The sequence below is a fragment of the Chiroxiphia lanceolata genome, unplaced genomic scaffold (assembly GCF_009829145.1).
Source record: "Chiroxiphia lanceolata isolate bChiLan1 unplaced genomic scaffold, bChiLan1.pri scaffold_52_arrow_ctg1, whole genome shotgun sequence".
NCBI lineage: Eukaryota > Metazoa > Chordata > Aves > Passeriformes > Pipridae > Chiroxiphia > Chiroxiphia lanceolata.
This window is the reverse complement of record NW_022476525.1, coordinates 98823-118734: the sequence shown is the minus strand read 5'-3', so window position 1 is coordinate 118734 and position 19912 is coordinate 98823. Positions and strand designations below refer to the sequence as shown.

The window sequence follows — 19912 nt, the reverse complement described above, 5'->3', positions numbered from 1 at the left end:
GAGCAGATCTGCTGGTCAGGGCCAGAGTGGGAACTGGGAACAAGGATTTTGGGAATGCAGAGCAGTGGGAGGGGGGTTGCCCTGCCCCTCCTGCACTTCCCAGAGCCCAGGCATGCCAAGTTGCCCCCAGTGACCCAGTCACTGCCAGTTGATCCTACTTGCTGCCAGTGTGGTCCCAGTCATCCCAGACACTCCCAGTATGACCCCACTATGGGCCCAGTTGCTCCCAGAATGATCTCACTTGCCCCAGTTGTGGTCCCAGTCCTCCCAGCATGGTTCCAGTATCTTCCAGTTGATCCCAGCTGGGTCCCAATCTGTCCCCAGTTGGTTCCCAGCACTGGCCCTGTAGGTCCCAGTAACCCACCATAAGGTTCCGTTCACACACCCTGTAATCCCAGTGTGATCCTAGCCCCTCCCAATATAGTTCCAGTCACTTCCAGTACGATCCCGGTCATTCCCAGTGTGATTCCAGTTGCCCCTGACATGGTCCCAGTTGCTTCCTGTCAACACCAGTATGATCCCAGTCAACTCCAGCATGAGCCCAGTTGCTTCCAGTCACTCCCAGTATGATCCCAGTTGCCTACAGTGTGTGGCCACTTGCTCCCAGTATTAACCCGGTCACTCCCAGTATTAACCCGGTCACTCCCAGTATAATGCTTGTAGGGGTAGGTGCAATCGCGCAAGAATTTGTAACGGAAATCTAGAACTTGTTTTGCTTAGAAAAACTGCAAAATGCCTTTTGAAATGGGTTAGATGGGTTTTTTTCCCTCCTGCATTTCAGAGAAAGTTGCAGGGAAGGTGTGAGCAGCTCTCTCTCTCTGTGGTATACAGAAAGATGACATGTGTGCAGACATGTACAAGACCTCCTGGGGCGGGGGAGGGGGGGGGATAGAGGGAAGGTACAAGAACCCTTGGAGAAGGTGGGGCATGGCCTTTTTCCCCTGAAAGGTCTGATGTGCTGCATCATAAAAAAGTATTCCTTGCATCTGAATCAAACCTTTTTTTAATCCTTCCACTGCCTTGGTGTTCTTGGGAAGAATACCTATGTATGTTTACATTACAATGCTTTTACTCCCAGTTCCTCCCAGTGCCCCCCAGTATGATCCCAGTGACTCCCAGTATGATCCCAGTGGCTCCCAGTATATTCCAGTTGCCCCCATCAGGGTCCCAATTGCACCCAGCATATTCCTAGCCACTGCCAGTATGATCCCAGTATGATCCCAGTCACTCGCAGTATGATCCCAGTTGCCCCCAGCATGTCCCAGCTGCTCCCTGTTTCTCCCAGTTGCCAGTTTCACCCAGTTGCCACTTGCATAGTCTCGGTCACTGCCAATATGATCCCTGTTGCTCCCAGTATATCCCAGTTGTCCCCAACAGAATCCTGATTGCCCCCAGGATGCTCCTTGTCACTCCCAGTATGAGTCTACGATGATCGCAGTCACCCTCAGCATGATCCCGGTGTCCCCCAGTATAGGCCTAGCTGCTCCCAGTGTGATCCCAGTATGGTCCCAATTGCCCCCAACATGGTTTCAGTTGCTTCCCGTTCCTCCCACTGTGATCCCAGTTGAACACAGTTGCCCCTAGTATAGTCCCAGTGTGATCCCAGTCTCTCCCAGCATGGTCCCAGTCACCCCTAGTATGGTTACAGACACTCTCCATATGATCCCAGTGTGGGCTCAGTCTCTCTCAGGATGATCTCAGGATGATCCCAGTGTAACCCAGTCTCTCCCAGTATGATCTCAGGATGATCCCAGTGTAGCCCAGTCTCTCCCAGGGTGAGCCCAAAGCTCCTGGAACACCTGGAGGACCCATCCAGAGGAGGGTCCCTCCAAGTTCTGTGGCTGCAGAAGAGCCCCCAGGAGCCGAGGTCCCCCCAGGCAGGAGAAGGTGGTGACAACTCTCTGGCCCCAGGAGTCTGTCCAGCCCAACCCCCCAGCAAAGGGCTCCCCCACAACCCCTCACACCTCTGGGGAGGGGGAAATGGGGAGCTCACCGCAGATATCTTGGAAGAGTCTTATTTTAGGTTTTGGGGGTGAAGGTTTGGAGCTTGGGGAACTCCAGAGCTGAGTCCCAAATGTCCCTTGGGGGGATATTGAGCAGTTCCCAGGAAGTGGGTTTTTTGGGGGGGTTTTGGTGGCGGCTGCCAGATTATGCCAATGGTTGGAATTTAAGGAATTACAGAGCTGCGATTGAAACTTTTGTCTTGCAGCTTTTAAGGATGGAAAATCAGATATACTTATATAAAATGAACTATTCATTATTGTAGATGATAAGACAAAAGATTTTAATCAGAATTATTTGCTACACAATATAAACACTAAAACTACCAGTAGTATAGTATAAGATTGTTGAAGAAATTATACTAAAGCTGGCAAAAAAAAATAATTATTAAGTAGAGATTGATGTGACCCCCAGATCAACACTTGTGGGGAAATCTCTGCTTTCAGCCTCGAGAAGTGACCTTGGGGGGGTCTCCAGCCAAGGGGGAATCTCCAAACATACACCCCAAGAAGGGTTATGTTGAAGAACCTGCTCCTGGGAAAGGGGACTGGAACTTTATAGTATAAAGTGATGGACTGACAGTCCTTGGACTCCAGGGGTTGCCTCATCATCAGGATGTTAATTTGGGGTTGAACCCGACTGGTTTCCAACATCTCCTGGCCTGGCCTGGGCCCCTTCAGCTCAGCACTGATACATTTGCAAATAGGGGCATTGTCTTGGTCCCATTCCAGGGGGAACATCCTGCCACAGTGTCCCAGTGTCCTTTAATTCCAGGAGGCCCTGCAGTGTCACAGTGGGTCCCTTGGTTCCACAACTTCCAAAATGTTTCCAGGTTTCCTTTGGTTCCACGAGGCCCCCATGTCACAAAGGCCCCTGGATTCCATGAGTTGCCACAGTGTCTCAGGGTCCCTTTTTTCCAGGAGGCCCTGCGGGGTCCCAATTGTCCCTTGATTGCAGGAGGTTCCCAAATGTCTCCGGGTTCTTTGGTTCCAGGAGACCCTGCAGTGTCACCTGGACCCTTTCATTCCATGCAGGCCCAGGCAGACGAACCCCAGCACGGAGCCCCGACCCCCGTCAGCATCTTGGGGGGCGGCGTCCGACGGCAGCTCGGGGTGGGGGGGCAGCTGGGGGCAACTGGGATATACTGGGAGAGACCAGGAGTGACTGGGAGCAGCCCTGGGGGGAGTCCAGGCTGCGGCAGCTCCTGTTTGTCCCTTCCCCACGCACATTCCAATCCCTGCTCTCAGACTAAACCCTCCAGAGCTTTCCAAACCCAAATCCTTTCTTCTGCTCCTCTCTCACTGGGACCATTCTGCCTCCTTCCCTGCAGCTGGAGGAACCTCCCCAGCTGCCGCTGCTCCCTGGCATCAAACCACACCTTCCCAAACCCTGACTATTGCTCAGTTCAAAGAACAAATCTAGAGATTTCAGTTCACTTCTCTTTTCTCGGACAAAACAACAGGAACTGAAAAACTGTATTATAACCCACAACTGAATCTCTAATTCACTCAGAACCAATTGAATATCGGCACAATTAACACAAATCCAACCCTTGCAAACACTAAAGCTGACACTAAAGAATGCTCTGAACACACAATCCCAGCTTAACAGCTGCTGTGGCAATTTACCTTCCTTCAAATATTTAATGTGCACCAAATACTTAAAACTCACACAAGAACAAACTACTGCATTTAACACTCTTACAGCAAGTGAATTTTTTCTTTTTTATATCCATTATGGGCGTCCCTGAGTCAGACAGGATTCTAATACTATAACACACACTCCCAGTAACACACACTCCCCAAACACTTCACTTTCGCAGCAACTGACCACTGGGTTTGACAAACACAGTCACCTGAGCAAACCCTCCCCAAAGCAGCTCTACGGGCAAGAGCTCTGTGTGCGACTGATCTGTGGGCAAAGCACACGTGGGGCCTGGAACCCACCCCCTCAACCACACCTGGGGCCTGGAACCCACCCCCTCAACCACACCTGGGCCTGGAACCCACCCCCTCAACCACACCTGGGGCCTGGAAACCCACCCCCTCAACCACACCTGGGGCCTGGAACCCACCCCTTTCACTCAGTCAATAGCCATTTCTTCTCAGAATCCAAATATCACACTCCTTTTACAGTTATAGCATCACTTTTACAACCCAGTTCTATTCTATTCTGTTATAGAGCTCCATTTCTAGGATGCTTAGGTATACCTTTTATACGCTCAGGAATGCCTGAATAAAATTCCAGGGATCTTGCTTTGAACTCACCAGATCCAGGGACTGAGATCTCCCAGAAGAATATTTTCAGGGCTCGCTGGAGTCCTCAGGGTCCCAGAATCCCTGGAGGGTCGACAGCATTGTCCCACCTGGGTCACCAATAATTGTCCCTGAAAATCCTTGGGAAGAAATGAACCCTCCAACCCCCCTGGAAGTGTTGGTGAGCCAGGCACTGCTTTGTTCTGCCCACAGACAGGGAGCCAATCATTCCAGCCACACGTGTCCCTTTCCAGACTTTTCACACATTTATACATTTAACAAACAAAGAAATTAATGTTCATTGATTCTAATTTACCCCAATTCATGAACTAATGAATTATCTTCATTAATTAAGACTCTAATTAGTATTCTATCCTTAACTGGCTAATTTGGTCCACGTTCTTTGGTCCTCTTAGCACTCCTCCTCAGACACAGAGTCTCCAACTCTCAGGCTGCAATATCTTGTTAATCCCCTCTGGACCTTCTGGTTCCTCCAACATGTCCTTGAAGGACCAGGAATTTCAGATCCCAGATGTCCAATCTTCAGCTCCCTCGGCCTTTGTTTAGGGAAGCTCATCAGAGCCAGTCCAGAGAAACTCAAAGAGTTTGGGTGCTTTAAAGATCAAAGCGACAAGAGCCCGTGAAAAGAAACCCGCTCAACTGCTGCCACTGACGAAAATTTTAGGCAAGTTGGATCATTTACTACAAGACCAACCCCCACCGCGGGGGGGACCCGCATCCCCCCGCCCACCGCCGGGGCTTTGCCGGGAAACCGCCACCGGGACACCCCCAAAACCAAATCACCTCCCGCGGACCCCCCGCGATCCCCGCAAGGGGCATTTGCGGCTCAGCTTTGGAGTCCTTCAGCTCCAAATCTCTTCCCCTGCAAAGAACCCCCTTTCCTGCAGCCCCACCCCAAAGCAGTGCTCAGCCAATCCGAGCGCGCAGCGCTGATGACTCATCAGTTGCCAGCCAGACCCGCAGCGCCCAGCGCTCCCCCCGGAGCCCCCCAGGGTCCCCCCTCGACCCCAGCGCCCCCGGGACGGGAATTTGGGGAAAGGGGAGGTGGGGGTGCCCAGGCCGGGTCCCCCCGCGCCGTCCCGGCCGTGGCGGCTGCGGCGGGGGCCCAGTGCGGGCGGGAGCGGCCAAGAGCCGAGCGCTGCGCCGTCCGACCTGCCCCAGCTCCAACGGGAATAAGAGGAGGGGGAATAGGAGGGGGAGGAGAAAGGGGAGGAGAAAGAGGAGGAGGGAGAGGAGGGAGAGGAGGAGGAGGAGGAGAAGGAGGAGGAGGAGGAGGAGGAGGAGGAGGAGGAGGAGGAGGAGGAGAAAGAACGCACGTGCATTCCACCGCCCGCTGTATTCGCAGCCCCCGCGTCCCGGGAGCATCGCCCCCCGCATCCCGCAGGTGACCGGGGAGGGGGAGCTCGCCCAAATATCTTGGGGCACTTTGGGATTTTTTTTTTTTGGGCGGGGGGATGTTTGGATTCTGCAGGACTCCAAGCTGAGCCGCAAATGCCCCTGGGGGATATCAGGGATCCCCGAGAAGTGCTTTTCCGGGATCCCGGTGTGGGTTGCCGGCAGAGCCCCGGCGATGGGCAGGGGGATGTTGGGTCCCTGGAGCCACGTGGCGATCGCCGGATCCCGGCGGGGAGTGGGGGGACACGGGACACACACCCCGGCTTTGGGGAATCCTGGGGTAGACGGAGGTTTGGGAGGTTTTCTTGGCCAGAAGCCGCCCAGTAACATGTAGAGATGGACTTGGGCAGGAGGAACCCCCACGCCAATGCACTCACACTTTGTTTTTCCCCCCACACCAGGATTTCTCCTTCCCAAACCTTGGCTGAATGGAGGAGGAGGCTGCAAGGAAGAGGAAGATGCCCCAGGACCCCAGGCAGGTGAGGAGGAAGTCAGTGCCCCTTTGCCCTGTCTTGTCCTGTATCTCCCAGCTGAGCATGGCCCCGGCTGCAGGACAACCCCGCTGCTGCCGCTGTCCTGCCGGGGCCAGAGTTGGGGGGATGTCCTTGGCCTTCCCTCTGGGCCGGAGGCAAATCCCCTCCCTGTCCTTCTTCCTTCCTGCCCCAGGCCCTGAGCTGAGGACGGAGAGCCCGGAGGACAAATCCCCCCGGCAGAGCCTGGTGGAGAGGTCGTTTTGAAGGGCTCCACGGTGCAGGAAGGCAGCGGGGAGGGAAAGGCCTGGAGATCCCCCTGGAGGAGGGCTCCAAAGCCAGCCCACGGTGCTCTGAGGAGGAAAGAGCCAGCCCGTGCCGGGAAGGCGACCAGAGCTTGAGCCAGAGCCCTGACCTGGATGTCCATGAGCAGCCTCCCACTAGGAAAAAGCCCTTCAAGTGCTTGGAATGTGGGAAGAGCTTCATCAAGAGCTTTGCCCTCCCCACCCACCAGCACATCCACACGGGAGAACGGCCCTACACGTGTGGGGAATGTGGGAAGAGCTTCCGCCAGAGCTCCCACCTCCTCACCCACCAGATCATCCACACCAGAGAACGGCCCTACAAGTGCTTGGAATGTGGGAAGAGGTTTCAGAGCAGCGGGAATCTCCTCCTGCATGAGCGGACTCACACAGATGAGAGACCCTTCCTCTGCACCCACTGTGGGAAGAGCTTCAACTGCAACTCCCACCTTGTCACCCACCAGCGCATCCACAGCGGGGAGAGGCCCTTACAGGTGTGGGGAGTGTGGGAAGAGCTTCAGCCAGAGCTCTCACCTGATCTACCACCAGCACATCCACAGTGGGGGAAGGCCCTACACGTGTGGGGAATGTGGGAAGAGCTTCAGCGACAGCTCCAGCCTGATCTGCCACCAGAAGATCCACACCAGGGAACGGCCCTACAAGTGTTCTGAGTGTGGGAAGAGCTTTCAAACCAGCTCAGATCTCCTCAAGCATCAGTGGACACACACAGGGGAGAGGCCCTACAAGTGTGAGGAGTGTGGGAAGAGCTTCACCCCGAGCTCTGGCTTGACCTCACACCAACGGACCCCCCTGGTAAGGGAAGCCCTAAAGGTGCCTTGACTGTGGGAAGAGCTTTGTCTGCTGCTCCAACTCCATCACCCACTGGAGCATCCACGTTGGGAAGACACCTGGCTGGTGGTCTCCACATCCTCCTTGTTCCCCGCAGGCACCCGGGTGAACACAGTGGGAGAAACATCCAGGGGGTCACAAACTGACCTGGGAAATTCAGTGGGAAGAGCTGATTTGTTAAATTTAAAACAAAGACATTCAACAGACATCTAAAGCCTCACCATTTTACTGGGATTTGGGGGCATTTGGGGATTCAGGGGAATATTTGGGAGGATTTGGGGGAGATTACCCCAAAATGGGGGTTCCCAGGCTGGGCAAATGGGGCCACATTCTCGTAGTTGTGCCAGCAGTTCATGTCCCCTGATCCTGTCTGTTCTCCAGGAACTCCCCTTGGCTGTTCCAGTGCCTGGCCTGGGTCTCCCCACACAGGGTGTCCCCCCCCAGGTGCCCAAATCTCTGCTGAAGATCCTGAGCTGCTCCCAGTTGTAGATGTACCCGGGCAGGAACCTCTCCCGGTCGGGGCCGTTCACTCGGCTTTTCCCAGGACCTGGAACAGCCCCGTGTGTGCAGGGACACAGGTCAGGGGGTGCCCCCCCAGCAGCCCTCAGCCCCCCCAGCAGGTTGGGAGCTCAGGGGGCCACCCGGACCCCCCTTTCCCACCCCCCTCTGCCCCACAGCTGCTGCAGCACCAGTTACTGGGTGGGGGAGTCCCCCATCAGCCCCCCAGGGATGGACAGGGGGGTTGGGCACCTGTGGGCAATCGTGACCAGAGCAAGCACACAAAGGGTTACAGAAGCAGTGGACATTCCCAGTGCGGATCTGCCCCCTCCCAGAGCCCCAGGGAACCGCTCCAGGGCTCAAGTGATGGGGGACAGGGGGGACCCATGTGGGAACCCCCTGCCCTCTGTCCCTCTGCCCACTGTCCAACACCCCTTTTCTCCCCTCTCCCACCCCTTTCCCATCATCCCCACATTCCCAGCCCCCCCCAGCTCGGTTTGAGGGTGTTTCTTCCCCCTGCCCTGCTCGGTTTCACAGTCTCAGCCCCTTCCTCGGTCCCTTTGGAGGTCCCAGGCCCCCTTTTGCCCCGTTCTCCCCCCCTTTCCCATTGTCCCCTGAAAGGCAGCTGTTAAATATTGGGTGCTGAAAAAGCTGCTACATCGTGTCCATTCCAAATTAAGCCTGCATTTATTAGGAGGGACTGGCATCCAAATGGCAGCAAGAAGAGTCTTCTAATTCTCTTCTTCGTGATCCTCTCTGCAGTCGCCGATTTTCCCTCGAAGCGGGCAGGAAAAGAGGAAGAGCCCTGGTGTGGTCGGGGAGCAGCGCTGCCCCGAAGGGCTGCGTTTCCCCTGCCGATCGTCCTCCGGGATGGGGTCCGAGCAGCGGCGGGAAGCTGCAAAGTTGGCAGCAAAGAAGTTGGACTAAAGCGAAGCAGCTCCAAAAGCCCGTGGTCTTGGCGTGGGGGCGGGAGGAAGGGGAGCTCCGTGACTGCGGCCGGGGCTGGTTGGGAGCGGAGCGGCCGGGGCTGCCCCCGGGGCTCGCGGGGGCCAACGGGGAACGGACAAACAGACCAACGGACCAACGGCCCCAGCGCTTCGGCGGCAGCAGCGGCGGCAGCAGCGACTCTAGCGACGCGCTCTCGCTCTGACTCTTGCTCGTGCTCTTCCTCCTCCTCTCCCTGTGCCGGTGTCCCTGTGCCGGTGTCCCTGTGCCGGTGTCCCTGTCCCCGTGTCCCTGTGCCGGTGTCCCTGTCCCCTTCCCGGTCTCCCCATCCCCTTGCCGGCCCGGGCCATGGCCCCGGCCGTTCCCCTCTGCCGGGCGGGGCCGCCCCGTCCCCGTTCCTGGGTGGCCCGGCGCGGTGCCGGCCTCGCCCGGCTCCCGGCGCGCCGGCTGTGGCGCTGCTGGGCGCTGCTGTGGGGCTGCCTGTGGGACGGGCTCGGCCTCGCCGCCCCTTGGCTCCGCCTGGCTCGAGCCCGGCGCCTGCCGGGGCCGGCGGGGGACGCGGCCGCCGCGGCCGCTGCCGCCTCGTCGGCGGCTTCCCCGGCCGGAGCTCCGCCGCTCGCCAGCTCGGCCGCCGGCAGCGAGCCGCCGCTGGCCGCTGCGGCTGGGAAAGCCCGGCCCGAGCCGCTCGAGGGGCGCTCGGGGGCCGTGCCGGGCCCCGGCCCGAACGCTGACGGCCACGTCTCGCCCGCCCCGAAGGCCAAGGAGCCGCTGCACGAGCGCTACCGGCTGCGTTCGCTGCTGGGCAGCGGCGGCTTCGGGCGCGTCTACGCGGGGACCCGCCTGGCGGACGGAGCCCCGGTGAGTGGAGCAGGAGGAGGAGGGGGAGGAGGGAGGAGGAGGAGGGGGAGGAGGAGAGCGGGCCGGGCGGCGAGCTCAAGCCGCCGTTGCCCTTGGTTTGCAGGTGGCCATCAAAGCCGTGTCCCGGGATGGCATCCGGCGGTTGGGCGAGCTGGTGAGCGAGCGGGGCCAGCGGGAGAAAGCGGGGCGGGGCGGGCCGGGCGGGGACGAGCCGAGGCCCGGCAGGGTGGAAGCCGCCGGGACTCTCCCTCTCGGGAGGGACAGTGGGCGTGGGCTCGGTGGGGGCCGGGGAGCATCCAGGGCTGGCGGAGGGGTAGCAGGCAGACAGGCACGGCATCAGCCCCACTGACGACCCCGTGGTCCCCCCGCAGCCTGACGGCACCCGGGCCCCCCTGGAGATCGTGCTGCTGGACAAGGTGTCCAATGGCTTTGCTGGTGTCATCCGGCTGCTGGAGTGGTTCGAGCTCCCCAACGGTTTCTTGTTGGTGATGGAGCATCCGAAGCCGTCTCAGGACCTCTCTGGCTTAATCAGGGCGTGGGGGTTCCTGCCGGAGGAGATGACGTGGGGGCTGTTCCGCCAGGTGCTGCAGGCCGTGCGGCACTGCACCAACTGCGGCGTCCTGCACTGGGACATCAAGCCCCAGAACATCCTCCTCCACCTGGCCACCGGCGAGACCAAGCTCCTGGACTTTGGATGCGGCACCTTCCTTCGGGACACGGTCTACACCCGGTTTGCAGGTGAGCCCACAGCCGGGGGATGCTCCTGGTGCCGGGCATCGCATGGCCATGCCCGGGTGTGGCACCGGAGATCGCCCCTTTGGCCGAGGGGGAACAGGATTAGTTCTTCAGCCAAGTTGCTTTTGGATGGGGCCGGGGGGTTATTGTGAGAAAGACCCTGGCCTTGCCGACAGCCTGTGCCACCCACCCTGTCCCGGGCTGGGTGTGGGGCAGGGGGGAGCCAGCCTGAGCAAAACCCCCGGGAGGGTAGCAGAGAAGAGGGTCAGAACTGTGCACCAGCTGGCTTGGTGTGCAGGCGAGGAAGGGCTTGGGCTGCTCTGCTTGCCTTGTTTGCCTTGGCTTAGGATGAATTGTTGGGGGCAGTGCAGTGGGGCGGGGAGAAGGCACGGCTTTGCCCCACCACTGGAGGGGTTTTTCCCTTGCATGTGATGGTTGGGCCTTGCCAGGGCTTCCGCTGCCCTCTTGGACACCAGCGGCTTCTTCTCCAACCCCGAGTTTGTAACCAAGAGTCAGGGGCCGGCGAGAAGGCAGTGGGTCACAGCGTGTGCCACTGGGGCAGGCCCCACATTGCCAGGGATGCTGGGGTGAGGCTCTGGGAACAGGCAGCATCCAGCTGATGAACTGCGTCTGTATTCCGTAGGAACACTGTCATACAGCCCGCCAGAGTGGATCTACCTGAAACGCTACCACGGCGAGGAGGCGACCATCTGGTCCCTGGGCATCCTGCTCTACCAGATGGTCTGCGGGAAGCACCCTTTCCGCAAAGGCCCCAAGACCATCTGGGACCAGCTCCCGTTCCCACCACGGGTCTCTGAAGGTGGATACCGATCTTTGTGGCACGGGGAGAATAACGGTGTTGGGAGAGGGCAGCGGGCTCACGAGGACGCCGCTCTTGAAGCTGTTTGTGTCCCATGGGTGGCTGGAGGAGGTGGCCTGTGTCCTGCCATCCTGCTCCCCTCCAAAAGGGAGAATCGATGGAGAAGTTTGGGCACAGCTCTGAGCACAGCCAGCACAGCCTGGGCACATGGACAGTGGGACAGAGGGGACAGGATCCTTCTCCAACTGACCGACCATTTTCCCCCCAGGCTGCCAGGACCTTATCAGGTGGTGTTTGTCCATCCGCCCCTCGGACAGGCCAGCATTGGAAGACCTTTTGTGCCATCCTTGGGTGCAGAGCATTCCCCTGCCCTAGAAGACGGGAGAGATCCACGTGCTCACTTTGATCCAGGGGCCTGGCAAGTAACACCTCCACACATCTCTTGGCAATAGAAGCAAAGAAAACCAGACTTTTTTGTCAACCTGTAGCACTGAGGGGGGGGTCATCACACGGGAACACGCCCCTCTTTGTGCTGGAGCTGGGCTGCAGACCCGCTCTTCCAAGTGCTGCTGGTGGCCACCATCCAACCTGGTTTTGCTGGTCCCGCTTCACAGACAGCTGGGCCCTCGGCAGAACGCTGACAGCCTGGTCTGGCCCCCAGGGAAGGAGAAGGGGCCTCTGGAGAAGCTGTGCCGGGTGGGCCTGCTGCTGGAGACATGGAGGACGACGTCAAGGATGACAAGCTCTTAGCTGACCCGGACGCCGGCGAGCTGAGGATGATGGACTTTGATTCTGGCCCCTTCCTCCAAGCCGTGCTCCACACGCCGTTTGCAGATGAGTCCACACCCAGGGGGTGCTCCCGGACGCGGGCATTGCTCAGCCTGACTGGGCACCCAAGGTTCCCCCTTTGCTGGCGGGGAACCTGAGGAATTCTTCAGCCGGCTGCCAAGCTGCTTCTTGGCAGGAGGGTGGGCGGGTGCTCTGGGCTGGCTGTGAAATGGGAGCCCGGCTCTGCCACCAGCCTCTGCCACTGCCCCTTTGCTGGGCAGGGCTGGGGCAGGGGCAGCCAGCCTGCCAAAAACAAACCCCCGTGGGGGGAGCGAAGGCGGGGCTGCAGAACACCAGCTGCTTTGGGCTGCAGGCCAGGGAAGGCTTGGGCTGCCTTGGCTTAGGAGCCTTTCTTTGGGCCAACGCAGCAGGGCAGGGAGAAGGCCTGGGTTTTCCTGAGCTGGGGGAGGTGGGGTTTTTCTTTGGCCTGGACGGGTTGGGCCTTCCTCAGAACCATGACAGAATGTTAACAGTTTACCTTTTTTTCTTGTTTCCACTTTTGGTTTGTAATCTCTGTTCATGAATTTCTTGTTTGTTTTCGAGGGAAGAGTTGGAGCTGGTGCCCAGTCCAGATTGGGAAGGGCTGGGACCATCCCTGGAGTGGATCCGACGTCCCCTCTGAGAAGGCTGAGGACATCCTTTGGGACACGCTCTTCTTCCGGCAGCAGATCTTGTGAGGTAGATGCTCATCTTGCCCATCTTCTCAGCAGGAGTGGGATAATGGCTTTTGGGAGATGGCAGCAGGCACATGAACATCCCGCTCTTGCAGCTGCTGAGGAGGTTGATCTCCTGGGCTTGGCTGGAGGAGGTGGCACCTGTAATTGAATAATTTCTGAAATCCAATCGATCTGGGATGACCCCAAATGACAGTTTAGTTCTCAGCTTGCTCGAGCTGTATCTCAGCTGTTCTCTGAACAGTTCTCTCCCCCACCTGCCCATTACTTCCCAACTGCTCCCTCCTGTCCCTGCAATGAGTTCCCAGCTCCTCATGGTCTCCATCAAACCGTTGAGAGAAGAAATAGAAACTCTCCTCCCAGTCCCCTGGAGTGCCCAAATGAGGAACAATGTAATCCTGGAGAAGTCCTAGAGAATTAGATAAGGGGTGTCCCAAACCATCAGGATGTAAACTAAGCCCTGTGTACCCACATAAACAAACTTTATTTTTGGTGGTGAAACACAATGATGTTGTGCTGCTCAAGAACTGAGGTCAGGATGACAGAGGAGGCCCGGAAGGACCAGAAAAGGACTTCCAAAAGGGGTGTGACTATGTAAAGCAGAGTAATGAATATGTATTAAGTAAACAAGACTGTCGAATGCACATGTAAACAATGTGTGTAATAAAAAGCCCTGTCTGTCCTTTGGCACGGTGGATTAGAGGAGCTCTCCTCTGAACGCCCAGAAGCTGAATAAAGAAGAATGCTCTTTTTAACATCTCCAAATTGGGGTGAAGAAGTTGGTTTCTGCTGCTTTTCAGTGTAATTTTTGGCCCCCAGGCAGGACACCTCTGCCCAATCTGCCGCGGATCTGAGGGATCACTGGATCTTCACGCCAGCACCAGGACTTTGCTGCAGAAGAGCACAGATCCCCAGCCCAGTCTGGGACACAGGTAAGATCCCACTGGATAACAAGGCATTCTTTTTGGGAATCCTGCCCCTGTCAAACGTATGGATCTTTCAGCGCACTGGGGGGTTCTTTGGTATTTTGGGAATCCTGCTCATCTGAGACCTGGGGATCTTCCAGCCCTTTGGGTGGGTTCTTTGGTATTCTGGAATTTGGTCTTTGCTTTGTTTTATCGATCACTCTTGTTTTGTCCTTGTCTTTGTTTCTGTATTGTAACATTTTGGGTCTACTCTTTGGAGCTGGGAAGTGGGCAATCTGAAGGGGGAATTTTGAAGAAGTCCCCCTTGGTTGCACTTTGCAATATTGGATGAAGATTGGCGGCCCCCCCGGAGGAACAGCTCCCAGGGAGAACTTAATGGAGTGTTGGAATCAATGGGTGGCTGTTCTGGAACATTGAATTAGAACCCATTGTTACAGCTGATGCTGTTTTAGAAGGGGAACAGAAGTGGAAGGAGGTTATGTCTGGTGATGTGTTTTTCCCTTTGCAGAACCTGTGAAATGGCAGAAAGATTGTGGTGTGAATGCAGCGCCCTCAGAGCCCTTGGTGTGAGCCCGGAAAGGAAAATCAAGCTGAAGGACACGATCAGTCTAATTTGGGGACATTGTTGGAGGTTGGGAGAATCAGCAGGAATCAACTCAGCAGGAAGGAGCTGCAGTTCTGGAAGGAATCCCTGGGGAAATGGTGCCCCCGGGGAGAGGAAGAGGACGAGAGCATGGGCAGCCTACTTCAAACATCCCCCCAGGAGACTTGGGATCAATCCCTGTGCATCCTGTAAGAAAGATGGACACTGGAAATGGGATTGTCCATAACTGAAACTTCAGAACCCTCAGAACCCTCTCCTGGCATCACTGAAGACGACTGAGGGGGCACCAGAGGATTCTTCCCCATCAGAACCTCTGGTTCCAGCCAAGCTAAGCACAATTGTTTGTGGCTGTGGGAACTTGTTCCTCTGTGTTAAATCCGGGAAAATGAAACTCAAGGGACAATTGTAGAACAATTGTCTGGTGTGCCAGGGAACTGGGAAACTGGGCCATTTTTAATCCTGTAGCTTTTAAATTGGGAAAACAGTGGTTGGCTCCCCAGTTTTTGTATTTCCCCAATTCCCCAAAGCCTCTGCTTGGGAGAGATCTCTTGGCAAAATGAAATGCCACAATCCAATTTAAAAATGGTCAAATATAGGTTATTATTGCAGAGCCTAATTCTGTGGAAGTTTCTAGTTTTGCATGAGAGTCTCCAAAAGCAGAAGTAATCCATCTGCCAATGTCACTTGGGGATGCAGTGATTCAACAGGATGGGCTGGAGAGGTGCCTCCATGATCCAAAAGAGCAGAACCCGTGAGAATTCCAGTGAAACCTGGAGTGGGGTTGGTGAGGCCAAAGCAATACCTTTGTAAAGAGAAAGTTGTAAGGGATTCTCACCCTTTGTAGAAAAACTGATGAAATTCTGCTTGTGAAAAGAATGTGAATCTAAATGGAATGCTCCAATTTTGCCAGTCAAGCAGGTGCATGGAAGGCTACGCCAGATAGTCCCAGACCTTAGAGCTATAAAGAACAGAGTAGAAGATATACAAGCAGTCGTGGCGAATCCTTACCCTTTGCTAACTCCCCTAAATGAGAGTTTAATATGTTTCACAGGATTAGATTTGAAAGCTGCCTTCTACTGTATCCCTTTGAGTTGGGAAAGTCAAGAGCTTTTTGCTTTCCAATGGGAAAATGCATCTGACTGAGGAAAACCCATCTGACTTTGGTGGTCCTCTTGCAGGGGTTTCAAAATAGCCCCCCAATATTTGGAACTCAATTGGCAAAGGGACTGGAGGAAAGGAGAAGTCAAAACCCTCTTGGAGCCTTATTCCAGTGGGTGGATGATATTTTGATAGCCACTGATGCTGAGCAGCAATGTTGGGGTCAGACTGTGGCACTGTGGAATTTCCTTGGGCTGAGTGGATATGGGGTATCCCAAACACAAAGTGCAAGTAGTCCAGACCCCAGGAGCCTCCCTGGGCTTTGAAATTCTCCAAGGACAAGGGAGGCTGGGCCAGGAAGGAAAGAAGCAATCTGTCAACTGCCCCAGCCCCAGCAAAGGAAGCCCAGAGCGGGATTGCTTCCAGACTAGAGGAGAAGTGTGTTCGGGCAGAGCTGACTTAGGAGACAGCCCCTTGGAAAGTCCTGATTGGGAATTGTTTCCCAGTGGGGGCAGCTTTGTCCAGAATGGAAAACAATTCTCTGGATGCACAGGAACTCCCCACCACCAGGTCAGAGATCCTGACAGAGATCCTTTTCCCAGTAGAAGAAAATTAGTGTGGTGCTAAGGATTGTCAACTCCTTGAAACCTCAGGAGTAAAATTTGCTCCAGGAGGCTGGGCAGTTACCCCAAGTGGGCAAATAATAGTCCCTGAACCAATCTGGTGTGACCTGGTGGATGGGGAACGTGAGGGTATTCCTTGGAGCGAAGCAAAGTATTGAAACATTTGCACAAGTGAGTTATAAGTCCAAAACTGACCCCAATTGTACAAGCAGTGAGTCAGCAGTGTGGTGTGTGGAAGAGAAATAATCCAAACCCTGCCAGTGGAGTGGGAATAGGTGATGGGAAATGTAGAAATGTTGCAGGTGAATATTGGCAGATGGATGTGACTGAATTGCCCAGAAAAGGGGGGTGTAAAGATCTCCTAGTCTTGGGGGATACCTTCTCTGGGTGGCCAGAGGCTGTTCCTTGTTGCACTAAGCAGGTTGGGAAAGAGACTGCAATCCTGTTCAATGCAATCCTCCCTGTATTTGGGATGCCTTTGGGAATGTCATCAGGCAGAGGTTCCCACTTGACTGCAGAAACAAAATGCTTCACTCTTGTTTTGCTCTTCTGACAACAGTTCAAACACTGTTGACGTGGGAGGAAAATTTGCATCTCTTTTTAGTGCCAAATGTGATCCAAGTGTTGCCTACAAGTGTCTGTATTAAGTAAGCAAGACTCTGTAATGAACATGTAAACAGTGTGTGTGATGTAAAGCCCTGTGTGGCTGTCACTGAAGTGCTGAGGCTGAACAACAGCCCCTGAGCCAAAACTGAGCTCTAGATGAACCTTCCAACCTAATGGGCTGTGTCTCCATGTATCTGCTCATGAGCTAAAACTGGGTCTGTTTGTTGGTAAAAATGGGGTGTGATGGGACTCCACCTGTGTATCTGCTCCTGAACCAAACAGGTGTGCTTATTAGGAAGATCTGTTAGTCTGAGCTCATTAGTGAATCCTGTTTGTATCTGTTCATTAATGAAATATGTCTGATTGTGAGCAAAATCTGATCTTTATCTTTCTGTATCTAGAGAGTGGTCAAGGCCATGGCAGTGGATGTGTGGCCTTGTTTGGCAGTGGATGGTGCAGGGGGAGCCTTGGTTTGGGAGAAGTAGAACATTGCTCCCAAGATTCTGCTCTGGCCAAATAAGGAACAATAGAATCTTAGAGAAGTCCTGGAGAATTGGATCAGGGCTGTAACTCAAGCAAACAGGATGTGAGCTGAGCTCTGGGGACCCAGAGAAGATCAAACCAAACGTGACAGTCTCTGTGGGGAAAACCAGTGATGCTGAGGACTGAGGTCAAGAAGCAGACACCTGAGCTTTGGGGGGCACCAGATGCCAAAAAACCCACTAGAGACCCCCAAAGAAAACCCCAAATGACCAAATAGGTACTTGCAATAGGGGTGTGACTGTGTAAAGCACAGTAATGGACATGTGTTAAGTAAGGGGGAATATCCAAGGCCTCTGGAATCAGTGTGTGTAATCCAAAGCCCTGCCTGTGTCCCTGAGCAGGCTGGATTAGAACTCTCCTGCAGGCATCCAGCACGCTGCCCTAAAGAATGCCTGCTTCTTAACACCTCCCAGCTGGGGTTAAGGAGTTGCTTTCTGCTGCTTTTGGGGACCATTTCTGGCCCCAGATGGGACCCTCTGCCTGATCTCCCGTGGATCCGAGGGATCTCTGGATCTTCACGCCGGCCCCAGGACTTTCCTGGAGAAGAGCACAGATCTCCAGACTGGTCTGGGATGGGGGAAGATCCCACTGGATAATAAGGCATTCTTTTGGGGAATCCTGTCCCTCTAAGACGTGTGGATCTTCCAGCTCTTTGGGTGGGTTATTTGGTGTTCCCCAATTTGGTCTCTGGCTTTGTTTTATCCACTGATCATTGTTTTGTGTTTGTATTTGTTTCTGCACTGTAACGTTTGCACAAGTGGGTTCTAGGTCCAAAGCTGACCCCAGTTGTACAAGCAGTGAGTCAGCAGTGGGGTGTGTGGAAGAGAAATAATCCAAGCCCTGCCAGTGGAGTGGGAATAGGTGATGGGAAATGTAGAAATGTTGCAGGTGAATATTGGCAGATGGATGTGACTGAATTGCCCAGAAAAGGGGGGTGTAAAGATCTCCTAGTCTTGGGGGATACCTTCTCTGGGTGGCCAGAGGCTTTTCCTTGTCACACCAGCCGGGCTGGGGAAGTGAGTGGAATACTGTTGAATCCAAGAATCCCTGGATTTGAGGTACATTTGGGAATGTCACCAGACAGAGGTGCCCACTTGACTGTAGAAGGGGTACAACAAGTCAAATCAGGGATGCATTATTGCAGAATTCCAAAGGCCAGAGCCCCTTGGGTAATTGAGAGGTTGTCTGAGAAGAAACCAAATGCTTCAGTCTGCTTTGGCTCTCCTGCCAATAGTGAATTGGGTCTTGACTTGGGAGCAAAATTTACATCTCCTTTTAGTCTCAAATGTGACCCAAGTGTTGCCTCCAAGGGATTGTTGGGTGTGCCCTCCTTTACCTGGAAAGACAAGGAAGCCATTCCCCATTTCTGCCTCCCCTATTCTGGCAAGAAATGATTCCTGGTCCCTGGGTGAGCACTTGTGTTCCCCAAACAGGAGACCCAGCAGTGAGTGTGCAAGTACCCCCCACCATCTCTGACAATCCTGCCTGTGTCCAAAGCTGTGACCCCCACTAAAGGGACAGGAGAACTGGATTGTGTTAATGAGAGTGGCCCGTTTGTGGGAAATCACCCCCAATGTCCTCAAACCCTTCCTGCTGGGGAAATGACTGATCCTTGGCCGGTCCCCAATGGAACGGGGTGGTGTTGGCCGTGTGGAAATAACACCTGTGAAGGGTTGCCCCAAAGCTGGAAGGGCATTTATATTTCAGCTTGCATCAGGATTCAGTGCTGTAGTTGTTCTAATGCCTTGAGCTGTAAAATGAAATAAAGCTCCTAAGACACTCTATCCCTTCAGGAGCTTAGTCTGGAAAAAGGGGGGATTTGATGTGGGATCTAGAAGACTGCTCCCAACATTTCTCTATGGCCAAGGAAGGAAAACTAGAATCTTGGAGAGGTCCTGGAGAATTGGATCAGGGATGTAACTAAGCAAACAGGATGGAAGCTGAGCTCTGTGGACCCAGAGAAGATCAAACCCAAACGTTCCAGTCTTTGTGGTGAAAGGTAATGACACTGTGTCTGCTCAGAACCAAGGTCAAGAAGTGGACACCTCAACTTTGGGGGGCACCAGATGCCAAAAAACCCACCAGAGAGCCCTGAAGGAGACCCCAAAGGACCAACTAAGGACTTGCAATAGGGGGTGTGACTGTGTAAAGCAAAGTGATGTCTGTGTCTTAAGTAAGGGAGAATATGTAATGAACATGGAAACTGTGTGTGTAATATAAAGCCCTGTCTGTCTGTCACTGAAGTGCTGAGGCTGAACAACAGGCCCTGAGCCAAGCTGAGCTCTAGATGAACCTTCCAACCTAACAGTGTATTTATCCCTGTATTTGCTCCTTAGCTCAAACTGTGTATGTTTGTTGGTCAAAGATGTAGTGTGGATAGACTACCCGTGTATCTGCCCATGAACCAAATAAATGTGCTTATCAGTGAGATCTGTGAGTCTGGGCTCATTAGTGAATGATATTTGTATGTGTTCGTTAATCAAATCTTATGTCTGATTGTGAGCAAAATGTGATCTTTATCTTTCTGTCTTTAGAGAGTGGTCAAGGCCATGGCAGTGGCTGTGTGGCCTTGTTTGGCAGCAGATGGGGCAGGTTGACTGCCTTGGTTTTCCCCTTAATCCCTGGCCAGGCTCTGGGTGGAACCCAGGAGGAGAAGGGAGCCAGATGGTTTTGCACACTCGTAGCTCTGTGAGCTTGTTTATCCAAGGGCAGAAAAGCTGGACCCCCTCCCAGCAGAGATGGAACCCTCCCCTACGAGTGGATGCCCTGGGCAGGATTTCCCGTGCCCGGGAGGGGTTCTCCAAGCCTTGGCTGTGACCGGGGCTCCCCCGCTGCCGTGCGGGCCTGGCTGAGGGGAACAG

General features: G+C 54.8%; 2 protein-coding genes across 5 annotated transcripts in view; both read left to right on the top strand.

The window, feature by feature from the left end:
* Positions 1-8941, top strand: part of LOC116781662 (zinc finger protein 501-like) — a 35434-nt gene extending 26493 nt beyond the window's left edge. Inside the window, exons 4-6 of the mRNA XM_032677345.1 lie at positions 6939-7257; positions 7391-7398; positions 8554-8941. Coding sequence (XP_032533236.1) covers positions 6939-7257; positions 7391-7398; positions 8554-8941 — 715 coding nt within the window. The remainder of the gene's footprint in view (positions 1-6938; positions 7258-7390; positions 7399-8553) is intronic.
* Positions 8752-19481, top strand: LOC116781670 (serine/threonine-protein kinase pim-1-like). Of its 4 annotated transcripts, none has more exons than XM_032677382.1 (8): positions 8752-9594; positions 9698-9748; positions 9966-10332; positions 10973-11145; positions 11414-11567; positions 11764-12655; positions 13471-13583; positions 14086-14212. In XM_032677382.1, exons 1-5 carry the CDS (start codon positions 9085-9087, stop codon positions 11522-11524), a joined length of 1212 nt encoding a protein of 403 aa, XP_032533273.1. In that variant the 5' UTR covers positions 8752-9084; the 3' UTR covers positions 11525-11567; positions 11764-12655; positions 13471-13583; positions 14086-14212. The 4 variants fall into 4 exon arrangements, with proteins under 4 accessions (XP_032533273.1, XP_032533271.1, XP_032533272.1 ...); XM_032677380.1 differs by having other exon boundaries at positions 8755-9594; positions 11414-11571; XM_032677381.1 differs by having other exon boundaries at positions 8755-9594; positions 11414-11571; positions 13452-13583.
* Positions 19482-19912: the final 431 nt, after the last annotated feature.